This window comes from Hyaloscypha bicolor (assembly GCF_002865645.1).
Source record: "Hyaloscypha bicolor E unplaced genomic scaffold K444scaffold_165, whole genome shotgun sequence".
Lineage (NCBI taxonomy): Eukaryota > Fungi > Ascomycota > Leotiomycetes > Helotiales > Hyaloscyphaceae > Hyaloscypha > Hyaloscypha bicolor.
Window position 1 is genome coordinate 1,355,194 of NW_020194667.1, and position 16,888 is coordinate 1,372,081.

General features: G+C 41.7%; 5 protein-coding genes across 5 annotated transcripts; 3 read left to right on the forward strand and 2 right to left on the reverse strand.

Annotated features, from left to right (window-relative positions):
* Positions 1-356: 356 nt before the first annotated feature.
* On the forward strand, positions 357-1,367 carry K444DRAFT_647042 (uncharacterized protein; the record flags this gene model as incomplete). The annotated part of the gene is made up of 5 exons (XM_024885282.1): positions 357-490; positions 540-629; positions 689-915; positions 977-1,116; positions 1,206-1,367. 5 exons carry the CDS (start codon positions 357-359, stop codon positions 1,365-1,367), a joined length of 753 nt encoding a protein of 250 aa, XP_024729844.1.
* A 2,130-nt stretch (positions 1,368-3,497) lies between these two features.
* K444DRAFT_497530 (uncharacterized protein) lies at positions 3,498-4,768 on the reverse strand (the record flags this gene model as incomplete). The annotated part of the gene is made up of 5 exons (XM_024873303.1): positions 3,498-3,653; positions 3,713-4,091; positions 4,138-4,202; positions 4,256-4,457; positions 4,512-4,768. Coding segments are annotated over 5 exons (1,059 nt in total), but the record flags the coding sequence as incomplete, so codon positions are not given.
* A 2,678-nt stretch (positions 4,769-7,446) lies between these two features.
* Positions 7,447-10,840, forward strand: K444DRAFT_635867 (EXS-domain-containing protein; the record flags this gene model as incomplete). The annotated part of the gene is made up of 9 exons (XM_024883924.1): positions 7,447-7,460; positions 7,518-7,572; positions 7,627-9,078; positions 9,327-9,506; positions 9,558-9,647; positions 9,712-9,997; positions 10,120-10,349; positions 10,411-10,427; positions 10,489-10,840. 9 exons carry the CDS (start codon positions 7,447-7,449, stop codon positions 10,838-10,840), a joined length of 2,676 nt encoding a protein of 891 aa, XP_024729846.1.
* Positions 10,841-13,283: 2,443 nt separating this feature from the next.
* K444DRAFT_542275 (cyclin-domain-containing protein) lies at positions 13,284-13,977 on the forward strand (the record flags this gene model as incomplete). The annotated part of the gene is made up of 2 exons (XM_024875868.1): positions 13,284-13,495; positions 13,551-13,977. The coding sequence occupies 2 exons, from the start codon at positions 13,284-13,286 to the stop codon at positions 13,975-13,977; spliced, it is 639 nt and encodes a 212-aa protein (XP_024729847.1).
* A 551-nt stretch (positions 13,978-14,528) lies between these two features.
* K444DRAFT_647046 (glycoside hydrolase family 127 protein) lies at positions 14,529-16,682 on the reverse strand (the record flags this gene model as incomplete). The annotated part of the gene is made up of 4 exons (XM_024885283.1): positions 14,529-15,029; positions 15,084-15,677; positions 15,712-16,219; positions 16,276-16,682. 4 exons carry the CDS (start codon positions 16,680-16,682, stop codon positions 14,529-14,531), a joined length of 2,010 nt encoding a protein of 669 aa, XP_024729848.1.
* Positions 16,683-16,888: the final 206 nt, after the last annotated feature.

A 16,888-nucleotide genomic window follows, 5' to 3' on the forward strand; every position in this document is an offset into this window, starting at 1 on the left:
ACTGAGACGCATTAGTTATTTTGCCACTTGCAACGCCGCTAGAATCCGAGCATGTGCACAGTCTAGGTTTGTAAGTAGGCGGATATATATATACCTTCAAGATTGTCCTCTTATTTATTACGATTCTCCATAGTCCTACACACTTATCACAACTTCTTACTACAGCTCCCCTTTCTTACTACAACTCCCATTTCTTGCTACGACACCCCTTATACATTCAAGATGTCGCCAGAATATAGCACTCAACCAGCCACTAATGGAAAGCCCCTCGAGCAAGATTTCATTACCTTTCTAGGTATTTATAGCACCAACCGCTTGCCACACGGCGTCATGAATAGCACTGACATATGGAAGACATGCATATAAATGGAGGGGCGAAGTTGAAGAGTTTGAAAAGTGCTAGCAGTGTCTCATTGTCACACGAAGATTTTGAGAGGCAGAATACTGTCAAATGCGGCTTGCAGAGGACTTTTGGAAATCCAACTCCTGTGTAAGCCCTAGAAGCCTTGATGAAGAGAGAAGACACTAACCTTTTATAGTGGTCTCTTAGGTATCCTTTTGAGTGCAACTCCTCTGTCTTGTGATCTTATAGGGTGGCGCGGAGCCGGAGGAAATGGTAATGCTTCGATGTATGCGACGACATTCCTTGGGGCTTTCTTTTGCTCCTCTTTACTGACTAGGAACACAGTGGCGCATACATATTCTTCGGCGGTCTCCTCTTAATAATCAGCGGCCTCCTTGAGTTCGTGCTCGGAAACACATTTCCCTTCGTTGTATTTTTGTCCTTTGGAGCCTTTTGGCTCTCATACGCCATAACCCTACAACCGAGTTATAATGCGTACACAGCATATGCACCCGATAATTCCACATCCTCATCAGCCGGCCTTGCAAGCAAAGGTTTCAATGCTAGTTTCGGTAAGCTTGGAATGCTGTTTGTAGGAGCTAAGCATAATAGAGATTTCTAACAGAAACATAGCTTTTCTCCTGCTATTCATGGCAGTACTCTGCCTAGTCTTTCTTATCTGCTCTCTTCGAACGAATATCGTTTACGTCGTGGTCTTTACTACTCAAGTCGCTGTGTTTGGTCTTCTTACTGGCATGCACTTTCAACTTGCAGTTGGTAATACCGATCTTGCCTCTGGGCTAGAAGTGGTATGTTCCCCATAGCCGATTATCTCGGAACCGTATTATTAATGATTTTTCAGTCTGCCGGTGTTGTAATGCTTGTGAGTACAATGGCAATATGGTGGATCTTCTTCGCCACTATGCTTGAGGCTCTCGATTTCCCATTCCAAATTCCTGTTGGTGACATATCATGGATGATTAAAGGGGCCAGCTCTCTCTTAGAGGACAACAGTTTGGCGTAGTTGCCATATGGTCATGTATCATCCGAGAAGCGGGAAGGGAGGCACTGTGGTTAAAGAATTAACTTGGGTCAAGGATAGGGCTGAGATTTGAAGAATTTGAACGCGAATCCAGTTTAGCCGTCTTGAATGAAGTGAACCTTGAATCAGCAAAGTAGTTTTAAAAACGTACCAATCTAAAATGGAACAATTTATATAGTTGAAAAATACTGAGACTCGCGGAAATTACTAAAATCGCCTAATAACGCTTTGAAATTAGAAAATAAACAGTTTTAAAAAGCGTAAAAGGGGCCCGAGAGTCTTTTGCTTCATTTAGTTCAAGCTATAAGGTGCTGCATGATTAGTAAGGTTTGGCAAAGCATTAGTCAGGCAACTATAATTCCAAAGTCTTTAGGCGAAAGTTGGCTTGATTTATATATAATAAGATGAAAATGTTAATAATGCTTATATAAACCGAATGCTGTCAATTAGTATATTAAGAGAATACTCAAACTATATAAGTTACTTAAGTATATTGTGGGAGGGAAACTGCGACAAGACAAAAACCCACATAAAGTATACCAGAGCGCAAAACGTGACTTGACAGCAAAACAACAGGAATAAAGGCATAAGCAGTAAAGATAAACAGTATGCAATTGTAAAAGCTCAATTGATTGTATGTGAAGGAGGGATTGTTCTCTAGAGCTACAGAAAAGCCAGCTTTCTTATGTGATTCCCGCAAGTCACGTGCGAAAGGCCCCAGCCTTTGACATATGACCAAAACCTCAAAACTGCCAAAACAAAGCGATTTTCATGGAGTACGACTTGCCGTACCACAATATACTCATTAAATATCAAGTAAAGTATAAGTAGGCCCTTTATAACTAAGCTGATATAAAATAAAGTAAACTACTTATTACGTGATTTATTTTATTAAATATTTCTCTTTATATTATAAATATTATTTAATTCTTCTCTTTAATTTCTTTTATTACCTTTATTACCTTTTTTACTACTTTGAATTCTTCTAATATTATTTATTATACTAAAAGAAATTAATATAATTATTACATATTATTTAATATATATAATTTCTAAATAATAACTTAAAAAAGAGATATAAAAGGCTTATTTTAACTTTTACTTATTTTTAGATATAATATAGCTTTTTAAAAATAAGTCGGGGAACTTCCTTACTATAATATGTACTTATATGTAACTCATACCTTAAGTATATACTTAATGAGTATTGAGTAGAGTATAAGTAAGACATATTTTGGCTGAGTAGAGTATAATTAGAACTTACTACTTTACTTATTTGACACACTGCTATGAATAAATCGAAAGCAGTGAGCCCGTGAATGAGCTTAGACAGGACAATAATCGAAAGTGGATACTACGAGAAAGCACGGCGCTCATAGTGAATCTCTCAATCGCGTGAAGATCTCCCAACTTGAAGATATTCGGGAATAGAGTCAGATGTATTCTCGGGCGTCAAGAATGAGAGGCCTTTAGCGCTCTCCAAAGACGAAGCGAAATGCTTGGGTAATGAATGATGTTCATGGATTTATGCTATGTAGTAATTGAGTAATTACTGAGACACGTAAGTGTCAGCACGTATACAAAGATATTCTCTGCAGTGGTATCTTATCTGCGAAACCTTCTATAGCAACTGGTTCTTTATAGAGCGCGCTTGTTTAATGTTTCCTTTGGATAAGACTTATTACCGGTAAGGATAAAGCAGTTAAGGGTGTCCTTTGCAGCCTCAATTAAAGAGCAGATATCACTCACATATAAATCTATAGTCAAAATAATTAAAGCAAGAGAACAGCAACATGACATTAATGACATTAATGAAAAAGCTCCGGCCAGTGCAGACAAACCTTGATCCCCTTAGTAATTTTGAAAGAGAAATGATTCCTCCCAGTAATTGGCCATTTAATTAATTGAGTGTAGGTTTCAGCTTGGAAACTTAGTCACATTGTGCCAGACTCGCAAATTGATATTAAAAATATTAATAGTGGCTATTATGTACACTTTTTGGATATTCCCCTTATCGCTGAAGTTCAGGTCCTGACCGAACTGTTTTGTGGGCATGTTTTGCGCCTCCTATACCCCCCCATTTCCTTAGAGCCTTCTGGTGACTTGAGAATGCCATAGCTCTTTGCATGCGGAGGTCGAGATTGCAATGTAAAGAATAGCATTCCAAAATCCTTGAAGGGGCAACACGAGGGACCCAGCGAAGTTCAAGCCATAATTCGAGCTACCAGGATTGGCGATACTATAGATCCGATTGATGCTTGATGGAATCTGCGGTTTGTGGTTAGGCCTAGAATTTTCCAAGATACGAATAGACGGCGCATTCATACCCAAGTGACTACTAGAGCTATAAAGAAGAGGAATGAGCATCTAAAATAGGACCATAATGTACGATTCGTAATACACTCTGCAGTGGATACTCCGTGAGGTTGAGATTGTACCATAGAGTTCGTGTTTATAGAAATTTGATTGAATTGCCTTGTGGGAGGTAGATATGATTCGCCATGATTTTGCTCCCGGAGATGTGAGAAATTGGATGTCGAGACGCCACTCATAACGTCAATTATTATCGCGTTTGTGTTCTTGTGTGAATTGAGACCTGGACAAGCGTTTTGTAAAGGCCCGACAAAGCTTCTGAGAGTTCGTTGTTGTTGAAAGATGCCGCGGCCAATAATGATGTAAATGGCGAGGGTCCCAATGATAGCGAGCCTATAAAAGTAAATATTCGTTCATTTTTTGGATGTGAGAGTCATACCACACTGGTCCATAGAAACAGAAAAGACGCAGAAACTGCCAATTAGAGCCAATAGAACACCACAGCTATTTAAGAATCAGCCAGAGAATAAATTCAAAGATCAAGTGCCTTGATATACTATTGCCGGTCCGTAGATTTTGCCCCTCTCTTTACTGTTGACACAGAGTAGTGTTACGGAAGGTATCAGTGGTATCCCATAGCACCCTAGAAAGTACTTCCATTCGAGACTCTTCAGCTGTATCGTAGTGTATCTCTTGTAAAACGTGAGGTAGACATTCAGAGCCATACAGAAGGACCACAGAGAATCTGCGGGCATCCACCTATTTGCAACATTAGCATTATATTTAGAAATTTCTTCATGCGAAGTGAATTACTGCTGGATAAAAAATGCCTGCAGCTGGCATAGTACCGAATTTTGCCCTGCCAATACGCCCTGCCTCGATATTAGAGTCGCAACGTTTGAGAGGATGTTTCCGAACGATGCGTAAAATATGAGTCTGCTAATGGGCGTGTGGAAAGCGGACGAGGAACAAAAGGTGATAAGGACAAAAAAGCAGCCAACTAGAGACAGTATTGAGGCAACTCTCTCAGCTATCTGGAGACTGCTAAAGTCTTTCTCCGTCCAAGTCATTGTGACGTCCTTGCTAAGTAAAGATGAGAGAAATACGTGGTTGATAGAAATTGGAACCAATGCAAACTTAGTAAGTGCATAAGGCGATCTACTTTGCACAGTCGTTCGGCGGTTCTCACCTAGTAATTATGCCTAAGGAGTGAGGGATAAATCGGTTCGTCCTCCTTTGCTCGCTTCGCTCACAGCCGGGGAAAGCAAGCGTCTAGCGAAAGCAAGTACCCTAACTCTATAAAAAGTGCCACTTTTCTATTGTAGAAACGCTCTAATTATAAGAATGACTCCACCCTTCTTATAATAAATGACCTAAAATAATAATAGATAAATACTTGGATCAAGTTAGAACAAAATTTAAAATAGTTATCTGGACTTAATTATTGATTTAAGGCCGTTTTGAGATAAATTCCCGTGTATTTTAGGTGCGGAAATCAAAAACTTTTTTTTTAAAGTAGGGTTTCCCATACAAATTTGAGCCCGGACACCTACTTTGCCTAACTGTGAGCAGAGCGAGCAAAGGAAGATGAACCGACTATTAGTAATACGCAAAGTACAGCCGTATGCAAACCCACTAAAATTTATGTGGAAAACCGTGCGAGGTAAAAAAACACTAATGCTATAACTTTTTGCTCTTCAAATATTATTAGTATAGGATCTAGGAATCGGAATTAATGCTCAAGACTGGGGTAGTTATTAAATGTGTTGTATTACATTCAAATTTAGGGTTACTTTTGGTGGGGAATACCAAAAAATCAGGTTTGAGTATCGCTACCCCTCACCTAATAGGCTCCTCAGGCGAGATTTGTAGGTGAGAACCGCTGAACGACTAGATAATTTGACCATAAAGGCCAAGAAGCCGCCAACGTTTGCACCTACGGACTCAGATTTTCCCGTTAGGGGATTTAAAGTTTCCGCTTTGCTCCGAGCACGAGCTGTACGCGTAGGCAGTGATAACGAGCCTGTCAAGATAAGTCTGCGCTTCAAGCCATTTGCTCACTAACGAGCCCTGTAAGAAATTTTTGACTTTTTAAAGTTTATAAGAAATGCCCGAATTATTATCAGATAATACACTTTAGCTTCTTCTTACTTATAGTATTAAATAATATACAATAATGCTTTGTGGTTATTTAGGGAATTTAAAGTAAAGTGAGTGACTTTGGTTTTCCGAAGCCTGAAAATTAGCCTGAAGCGCACAGACTTATCTTGGCAGGCTCGTAAAGCTATGTCATGTAAATTACTGTTAACCCCTGCCGCATTGGGAGTGCGGGTTAGAAGGGGTTTTCACTCAATTGCGCATTGAGCTCCACTGCGCGAGTCTCCTCACCCAAAAAAGCCGTTTTTGAAAGTTGCTTAAAAAGCTGCCAAACCATCGCGTATAGTTAATATAATAGGGGGCATCTCATTTTTATTCTTAGAGTTTTCATAGCGTGGTGTTGGGATCAAGAAAACTTGATTGTCGTCTGAGTGTGCGCAATTGAGTGAAACCCCCTTCTAACGCAAATGGTACATAACCTATGACAGAAATCACTCAGTCAGACTAACTCGGCATAGGTTGGCAAAATGAGTTTCGGGAATCTGGAAACCTTAAATTTTAAGTTAACCATGCTTTCCATTAACAAGGGAGAGACACCGAGAGGAGGGCTTGGCCACGTGGGCATGAAGTAAGTTTGTGACAAACTTAAATTTTTCCTGGGGGTAATTCGGTTTTATTCCATAGTGTGGAGCACTCTTGAAACCGAGATTTGTTATCATTCGATTCTTGGCTATCCATCTGCATTTGCAGACTCGCTGTCGCGTGCTCATATATGGTAGAGTCATCTTTTGCATAGAATACCCCGTAGAAAAACCTTATTTGACCCTCAAGAGCTCTATAAGCCCACGCCACATGGCATATATATTGTGCCATGTGTTAGGGCGTTTCATATGGCTATCTCCGAAGATCCCGATACGGTGTACCGATGCTGCAGTAATTGGAATACACTCCCAGGGGTTATAAAATGTAATAAGATAATGAGGTCTAATTTGCGTCAGGACAAATACTTTTTAGCTTCTGGGCTATTAGGTGATTCTCTAGCAAATAGAAGGATTGAAAAATCTTTTCTAGGAAGCATAAAGCTATTTCCCTGCCCTTTCAACTTATAGCCCCAGTATGTCATATAAATCCATGGCAGAATCGAGGTTTAAAGAGCTTGCAGATTATACCCTCAGGTACGGTGCTCTATCCTACAAAATTTCGGATAGGCATCTCGGCGGATTTGATGTAGGGCCACTCATCGGACCGTCCGGGGAGTTGTCTCATAACCGACCCGACCCTTCTGAACTTTAATAGAGGTTGTGCAAGGACCTACCCATAAGGCACCGAGTATCGCCGATGCCATACCGAGTACCACCGATGTCAAACCGTATAGCTAGTGGCCCCTATTAGGTAAGTGTTTAGAACCCAACGGCTGAAACTTGATGCAACTAGGTTAAGTTAGTCCTATCAGATGTAGCAGCCGTCCTTGCAATAGTTCAGAATGAGAGTATTTTGGAAAAATAGAAAATTCGTTTGGATACATCAGGCCTCTCGATACTTGTAATAACGATTCATGCTTTGCTCCAATTAAATCCAGCTGGGCGTGCTGAAAGAGGCTGCAATCGTCAATATCCTGCAAGCTGGACGACAATTCTTCTAATTTTGAAAGATGAAATTTGCTAAGTATGATGTCCTCAGTGACGTTAGAATAACCAAGACTGTGCTAACATTGCTGATTAGACAATTAGACCAGGACGCCGTCCCCGAATGGAGGGCAAAATACTTGGACTACAGGGTTCATTCGTCCCCGTTGTCTTCACAATCACAGAGCTGATGTTTGGTCTTCTAGCTTGGCAAGAAGAAGGTCAAAGCCGTCGCCATCGCCATTACCACCACACTTCAAAGTGTCAACAGCACGCCCCATGACTCACGACAATATCGAAACAAGGACAACGACAGTTCGAAATACTTAGGGTCCCTATCTGTGCCACTTCGTACAGTCGGTGTACCATCAGGGCCCCCTTCTCCAAAGCTCTCTGGTTCATTTATAATTGACCAAGACTTGCATTGGATCTCCTCAGCGGGTGACTCGGGAGGCTACAGCCAGGTTACTTATGATTTCATAGCCCCAAAGCTACTGCCAAATCCCACCCCGCCTCCACCACCTGCTCTGAAACTTTCAAACCCCGCAATGGATGATAGTATTGAGTTTGATTCGCTTGAGTGGAGAAGAATCAGGCTGAAGCACATTGAGCGCCGAATCGACCAGAGGAGCAATTCCATTCCACCTCCGACCATTAACTATGAGTTTAATACGATAAATACTCTACCTCCACCCAACAAGGCTCATTCTCTATCTCAAGCCCACAACTTGTTGGCCAGCCGACATTTCTCTGATACAAACTCCTATCCCTTGTCGAAACATATACTATCAGGCATCCAGCCATCAAATAAGCCATATGATTCACTCGATATACGGGATACAACTCTCGGTGCTTACGAACAATTGGAATTTAGTCAGGCGGGGTTCTTTGATTGGCTGGACCAAGAATTGGCTATGGTTGAGACGTTTTACGAGATGAAAGAGAACGAGGCGAGTAAAAAGCTGGATAAGCTTCGCGCCCAGTTGCATGAAATGACAGATCGGGGGTTGAAAGAAGCCCTGGCCGCTCAGAAGACCTTAGGGGCAGTCACTGAGATCCTTAGAAGTCACTCCGACAAAAGCACCGATTCCCTCAAGCATATAGACATGTGGCCTGACACATCGAAAGTTGCTTTCCGGGACCAACATCATAGCGTCAACTCCCGCAGCGGCTTTTTCCATCGAAAAAACAGAGGAGATAGAATCGACTACCGGAGGGCCAAAACGAAGCTTAAGTTTGCGTTAGAGGAGTTCTACCGCGATCTCCAGCTGCTTGAGTCATACGCCTCTCTGAATTATACTGCATTTCGCAAGATCAACAAGAAGTTTGATAAAGCTGTTAGCGCTCATAGCTCACTTCGATACATGTTTGAAAAGGTAAATAAGGCTTACTTTGCTCAGAGCAAGGTTTTGAACAGCCACATGCAAGATGTTGAGGATCTATACGCCCGCCACGTCCAACACGGAAATCGCAAGAAGACTCTGGAAAAGCTTAGGAATAGGACCGCACGACCAGGAAACTACTCCGGGAGTAGTTTAAGGTGCGGACTACTGCTCGGCATTGGTTTTGGCTTCGCAGTTCAGGGAGTTATGTATGGTGCTCAGCTGCAGTCGCATTCAGACCCCACTACTCGGATAAAGGCAAGCTACTTATTACAAGTGAGCAATAACGGAGATTGTTGGGCCAGAGATGCGGCTAACCAGAACCTAGATCTATGGGGGCTACTTCTTGGGACTTTACCTATTATTATTATTTTGTTTGTGTTGCGGAGTTTGGACAAAACAAAAGATCAACTACGTTTTCGTTTTCGAACTTAATAGTAGGCAATACCTTGATTGGAGGCAGCTCGCTGAGGCAAGTCTGGCCTTCATGCTAACTCATTCAGTTGCTGATTTCATTTATATAGTTGCCCTGCCTATTCTTCTTCTTATTCGGCATTTTCGTATGGCTCAATTTCTCAGGATACGGAACAGCGCGGATATTCCTATATTATCCCATTATCCTGGTTGGGCTGACAACGGCCATTGTGTCATTTCCAGCCCCTATCTTGTACCATCATAGTCGAATGCAGTTCCTTTATTCTCATGTGAGTACAAAGGTCGCCCTTGGCTCCCATCTTTGGTACTGATTTTGGCAGTGGCGCTTGCTCCTCAGCGGTTTCTATCCTGTAGAGTTTGGGGATTTTTTTCTTGGTGATATGTACTGTTCCCTAACATATATGATGATGGTAAGCCATATCCGTCCTATCCAACCAAAGCAAAATAATTGTTAAACTTGTGAAGAATCTCCAGGTTTTCTTCTGCTTATACTCCATAAGCTGGGACAATCCGAACTCGTGTAGGTCCTCGCATTCTCGCCTCCAAGGTTTTTTCTCCGCGCTTCCTGGAATCTGGCGTATATTTCAGTGTCTCCGCCGTTACTATGATACTCGGAATACATTTCCCCATCTCGCCAACTGCGGGAAATACACCTTCACAATTCTACATTACATGGCCTTGAGTATGTACCAGATCGATGGGAATCAAACGAAATTAATTGTGTTCATCACTTTTGCTCTATGCAATACGTTTTACTCTGGTAAGCTCTCCTTGCCGTTCGCCACAGCTGAGCCCATGTGCTAACTGGTAAGTATTTTGGGATCTCGCCATGGATTGGAGTGAGTTTTACCATTATCTTTGGCTATGATTACACCCTAATAGACTTAGGTGTATGCCAACCAAACGCTCGAAATCCTTTCCTCCGTCAAATTCTCGGATACAAAGGTCCGTGGAAGTATTATTGTGCCATGATCTCGAACGTTGTCTTCAGATTTAGCTGGGTTCTCTATGCTCTTCAGACGCGCAATCTTCAACATGCTAGCATTCTCAGCTTCCTTATTGGGTTTATCGAAGTTACGCGGCGTGGAATTTGGATGCTATTTAGGGTCGAGGTATGTTATGCGCCCTGCTTACAAAGGCTCCACACACTTGGTTGACCACTTTGTATTCTAGAATGAACATTGCGCAAAGTAAGTGGCGTATTTGCAAACTCCGGCCACAGTAGCCCTAATTTCAAGATAGTGTCAGTAGATTGCGAGCTTCCCGCGATATCGCCCTCCCTTACGATCTGGAAAGCTCACCCTGTGCTGCTGAACACAACAAGCAACACGCCACTTTGGGCGATAACCGATACTCCACTGCCGAAACAAACCAGATACCCCAGCCAGGACCTCCAATCCACCCCGATTGCGCGGCTGCTGACGCCACAATGTCACGAATCGGGAAGCTGATCCCAACAGCTCACGAACAGGACTTTGAGCGCAAGAGGTCTAGCTTGGGCGATAGAGATACTTCAGATAATATGGATCAATGGGATGATGATAATGACGGTGATACACAGAATATGATGGACATGGAAAGTTCCTGGTATATACACTGGTAGAAGTTTAAACGAATAATATCCACAAATACAAATTCAAATAAGAATGTCTACCCTGCTGTTCCACCTTGTGTTAGAAAAGACTTTCGATACGGTTCCCAGATCCCGGCAACCCAAACTTGCGCGCAGCAACACAGTCACAGTTAGCCAGACTCTTTTTGAAATACGAGTTGAAACTTCCGACGTATTGTTTCAAAGCTGTTCTTTTGTCCCATCAAACATTCGTAAAAAGATTTGCGTTTGATGCGCCCTTGAAAGATTTTGTTCTAAAAGTCGCAAGCGACAGCACCTAAAAGGATAAGATATCGAAGATGACGTACCGGGTGGGCTCGAGTTTCAAGGCTAAGGGAAAAGGGACACGATCGAATCAGCAGTCGAGCGCTACAGCCGACATCAAAAACATTGTAATATGGATTTAAGAAGACTAGAGGAGAAACACAGGGATAACTTCCAGCGGAAAGCGCACCCCTATTCTTTTCAAAGTAGAACAGCATGACGTCTCGTTTGGCAGAAGCGTCTCCGGACTGCACGAATTAAATGTCGGACTGTCCGTAATTTCGACCGATAAGCTCGATTCTGTCGCGTTATCTAGCGCTAGTACTACTTGGTGGGGTTTTATATAGTCGCACAATAAGCTTCGAAATTCCTTGGTTAGAAAAACTCAAAGTCGAAAACTAATAATGGATATAATTATTGCATTATTAAAGCTGTTTTTTATTCTTATATAATTAAAAAAAACTATAACTCTACTAATTTTTATATATAAAAAAGACTAATTCGAGCTAAGAATTAATTATATAAAAACGTAATTTAAAGAAAAATACAAAGAATTTTAATTTTAATTAATAATTTTAATAAAGGCCCGAAAATTAATAATATATTATAGTGGGGAGTCAGGTGACGGTCACGTGGCTGGTCACACGCTCTCGGCTATATATCTCCTCCTATATATAGCCCTCTTTTTCTCTTTTTCTCACTAATATAGTATTCTGAGTACTCGAGCTCTTATATATATATTTTAGTATCTCTATATGCCCTTATTTAATATATATTTTTAATATATATTTTTTAGATTTTTTAATAAAAATATATAAATTTTAAATTTTAAATAATTAACTTTATATATATTAAAAAATAGTCTTATTATAATTAAAGGAATATTTAAAAATACATAAATTCTTTTTAAATTATTTATTATTATAATATTAGATATTAAATATTAAAAAAGAAACTTTATTTTTATATATAATATTTACTTATATAAAAATATAAATATCTTAGAATTATTTAATATTAAAACTCTTAAAAATAAAGAAATAAATTTTAAAGAATAAATTAAATATTAAATATTAAATCTATATAATTTATAATTTATAATTTAAAGAAAATTAATAAAAGTAAAGAAATTATAAAATTTTATTTATTTATTTATAAAAACTGTAAATTTTAATATAAAACTCTTTTAAAAGAGTTTGATTTTATGATTTTATAGAATTTCTATTATTTGTTATTTATTATTAATTATTTTATTTATTAGTTTTAATAAAAAATAAGTCTTTACTTTTAAATTAATTTATAATATTTTAAATATTAAAATATATTATTTAAAACCTTTTACTTTTATTTAAAGGCTTAATTATATATTTATTTTATTTTATTGTTTTTTCTTAAATATATAAGGCAGTTTAACTCAAGTTTTAATTTGAAATAAAAATATACTTTATAAAACTCTTTATAAGCAAGTTTAAGAATTATTAAATAAGTAAGTTTTAATATTTCTCTAGCTAAGTAATTATAGTATTAATAAGATATACTTGGGTATATTTCTAAAGAGAAGTACTAAAACATTATTATAAAATCAGGAAGAAATAATGAGGCGTTTTGTCGCTTATTAGTTGTTGCAAACTCTAGTCTATCTTTGTAAGGAGGATAAGGTTTAAACGGGCCGAATCGACAAGGCTGTCGACCGACTACGAAAACTACGAAATTGTCCGAGCACTCGTCTGACAGTACTATTCGAGGAAAGCGTTCTCCAACATTCCAGCCTCCTTTTTCAGCTAGGTTTTGCCGGAAAATACTTCACATACTTTGTAAGTAGAATTTCAGTTCTCGTGAAAATCAGAGGCTGGAGTCAACAACGTCTTGCCCCTCATTGATGGCTACGCTGGAGGGTTATGGTCGCATGTATAGAAACCTGCGGCGCTATGTAAATGCTGCAACGCAATGCTCGCCAGTCGCGGTAACGAATGCGGTAACACCGCGAGTTTCGATTACAGCCCCAGTTATTGGCAGATATGCTCTGGTTTGTGGGGAGAGTGGCACACAAGAAGCTATAGAATCATCAAGTGGCGGCGTTTCAAGAATATCGCCAAACCAGGACCTCCCTCGATCCTCAAATTCAGTTCCTCAATCCCCGACCGGCAAACAGAGGTCATCGCAGGAATATATGCAACCAGAGCCCACTTTGACACATAATTGTTTGTCTCCTCCTAATGGTATAAGATCTAGCCATGTTGCAGTCAAAATATTACCTGTCAATTACGAGTTCTGTGGCGTTGAGGATCTTATAATGCTAATAGCCGGTTTGATATCGGAACTCGTCCAAATAAATGACCAGCTTCCTTTACGCGATGGTGGCCTTACTAGATTTCATTCTAGGTAGGTCTGTTCATTAACACCACTGATTACTGAGCTTTGTTGATGGAAACGATAGGACACCTCCTCGAATTTCGGTTATCGATTATCTACAACGACTCACAACGCATACAACTCTCACACCTCCATTACTCTTGTCTATGGTTTACTATGTGGATCGCCTATGCTCGCTTTACCCAGCCTTCGCCATCACATCCCTCACAGTTCATCGTTTCCTGATTGCTGCTGCAACAGTGGCAGCGAAAGGGCTGTCAGATGTCTTCCATGGTCATGCGACGTATGCGCGAGTCGGTGGTGTCAAAGTTTTCGAACTTAGCATGCTTGAGCTTGAACTTTTGTACAGAGTAGACTGGAAGATAGTACCCAATCCTGAGGTACTTGTGAATTATTACCACGGCTTAGTGGGTCGAGCAGATGGGTATATTTTAGAAGGCGATGCTCTCTCGGTGGAGGAGGGGAACATCATTGAATCAAGAGAGAGGTGACTGCCACAACTTCTTCAGTGCAGTCTCCTTGACGCAGTCCCTAAAGCTGGTCATATCAAACCGCCCAATTTATTTGAAGCATTGCAGCACCAATCAAACCAAGACTTCAGTCAACGAGGAAAAATCTGTCAATAACGACCGGCCAGAATTGAAGATCCCGGCAAAACGGATACTGTAAGACCATGATTGGATACGTCGGTGATAAAATTTAAAACGTTATTCGATGCATCATCACGGGGGAAATAAAATCAGGTCGCATCACCGGCACGGAACGTTGTGCGGCTTGGGTGTTGCTTCGATATAAAGCAACCTGTACAGGGTCGCGGCCATAAGTCTTGCAACTACCGGGACAGAGCTTGCTTCACCAATCGGCGATGAAGCGACACCTGTCCAACGGTGGCCATCGGCGCTATCACCACTCGGGCTACCATTTGCAATGGACAGAAAAGAGAGATGAGAGGGGTGGAAATAAGAGTTCGCCAAAGCACGATAGATTTTATGATCCGTAAGTTGTGTCTAGAATGGCTAGGTAGACAATTGTATCATCTCAATCATAGCCTCCTAAACCCAACTCTCATATGCCCCCTCCCACCTCTATTCCCCCTATAAAAATAAGGTACAAACACAATTTGAACATCTGTCTTCTTCACACTCTTCTCCCTCACAATATCAAAGCCAGGGAATGACCCCTTTTCAGTTCCAGCGTCTTCCACCTTCACCCCTGAAGCCGTGATCTTCATAAAATCCTCTCCCAGGATCGTATCTTGTGCAACATATTCTTCTAGTTTGGTATCTTCAGAGATAGCAACAGACTTGAAGTGGTCCTCTACCCATTCGTTATCGATATCTTCCGCACAGTAGATTAATGGGCCGCGGGCGATGGATAGTGTGTTTTGATTTGTGGAGGGGTGGTGCCGGAGGAGGCGGGGTTGAAAGGTGAGGGGGCTGAAGGCAAGGGTTACTAGTGTGTTGCGGTAGAGAGAGGTGTAGGAAGGAGTGAGGATGAGGTAGGATTTTGAACTTTTGAGGGAGGGGATGGGGGAAGGTGATAGCTGGTTATATGGTCAGCAATCTGAGAGTGGATCGATAAATAGGAGAACGCATACGGTAAACAGCTCGCCATTCTCAAAAGGCTGCGCCCAGCTGGGGATTCGCAATTTGATCGTGATATCGAGCGAAGATGGGGCGTCGAGAGTGAAAGTAACGGTATTTCCCCAAGGCCAGTTCGTGTCCTGCTTCAACGACAGCGTGCCACCTGGAACCTCAAAGCTCAGCACCGCAGAATTGTAGAGATGCACGTCAATCTCGAGATCCTTGCCCTTGACAATGGATGACCACAAATAGCCACCCAACATCCCGAACGTCCTCGTAACATTTGGTGGACAGCAAGCACAGTCAAACCAACTCTCTCGCTTCATCGGCCGCTTGGAGCAACTCGCAAGATGATTTTCGTACAGGAATTCTTTGCCATTCTGACTCATGCCTCCCAAGGCTGTGTTGTACAACGCAAGCTCGAGGATGTCGGCATATTTGCCATCGAGATCCAATTGCAGCATTCGCTCCGCCAGCATCATAACGCCGATACTTGCACACGTCTCGGCGTAACAACCGCCTTCACCTGTACTCTGCGGAAGGAAGAAATCAATGCCGAAGCCTTCCCACTGATCGATTGCGCCAATGCCTCCCGTCAGGTACATCTTCTTGTTGACCATGTTATTCCAATCTCTCGCAAACAGTTTTATACTTTTCAAACTCGCCCGAATCCTCTTCACGGGTGCGAGAGAGATGAACAAGGTCTGCGACCGCATTCAAAAGATACATAGCTCTCACAGAATGGCCTTTAATTGTCTCTTGCTCCAGGATAGGCTTGTGGGCTTGCTGGTACCAGAACGCATTCGCCGTCGGCCACGCATCACCGGCTGGTCTCTGACCCGGGTCCTCGCCTCTTTGCTTCGCTTCCGCAAGATAAAAATGTTGGCCTTTCACACCGAGAAGATTGCCTCGCTCTGTGATGAAATACTTAGCGAGCTCGTAAGCATGAGTGTTGCCTGTCCGGGAATACAATCTTAGCAGCGCGAGCTCGATTTCAGGATGTCCGGGATAACCGTGGATTTTACCGGGTCCTGGACCGAATGTTGTGTGCATGAGCAAGACGTATTTTAACATAGGGTCTAGGAGGAGGTTGTTTTTGTAGTGCTGGTGATGGATGAGTGCTGCTTCGATGAGATGACCTGCGTTGTACCTAGAGTTCTAATTAATTGCCGTTCAATCGAACATCTTGGTCCATGAGACACTTACAACTCATGCAAATCTCTCAGATTCGTGAACCTAAGTCCTGTCTTCACAACTGTGAAATGAATATTCAGATACCCATCCTCCCACTGTGCACCAGCAATCATACTCGTCAACTCCTTGACAGCCTCATCAATCACTTTATCACCCTCCTCATCTCCCTTCTCAGCAAGGAAGTAACAAGCTCCTTCCAGCCATTTGCCTACATCCGAGTCCCAGAAGAGGGCTTTATAGCCTTCCTCATACGTGGGATGCCATTTCAAGCGGAAGGCATCGTACCTGCCAGTTGACTTGAGGATCTCCAGTTGTGCATGCAGTGTGTTCTTCCGTACGATGGAACGACGTTTTGCCCAGAAGGATGAAGTGGCGAAGGTGGTGTGGTGGAAGTTTTCTTGGGGATAGGAGGGGTTCATGGTGCTTGTGGTGAGGGGTAATCGCGGAGCTTTCATGGTGAGATATCGTATCTTGTCAAGCCTATTCTGCTTGGCCCATGGATCTTTCTCTAGAGAATTGATACGTGCGCTTGCAGTTGGGACTTGTGTCAGCCCAGCTATAGCATCGAATACCAGTCCTCTTGTTCATATTAGTGAAGATATCCTAGTGGCGCTTCGAGCTTAAG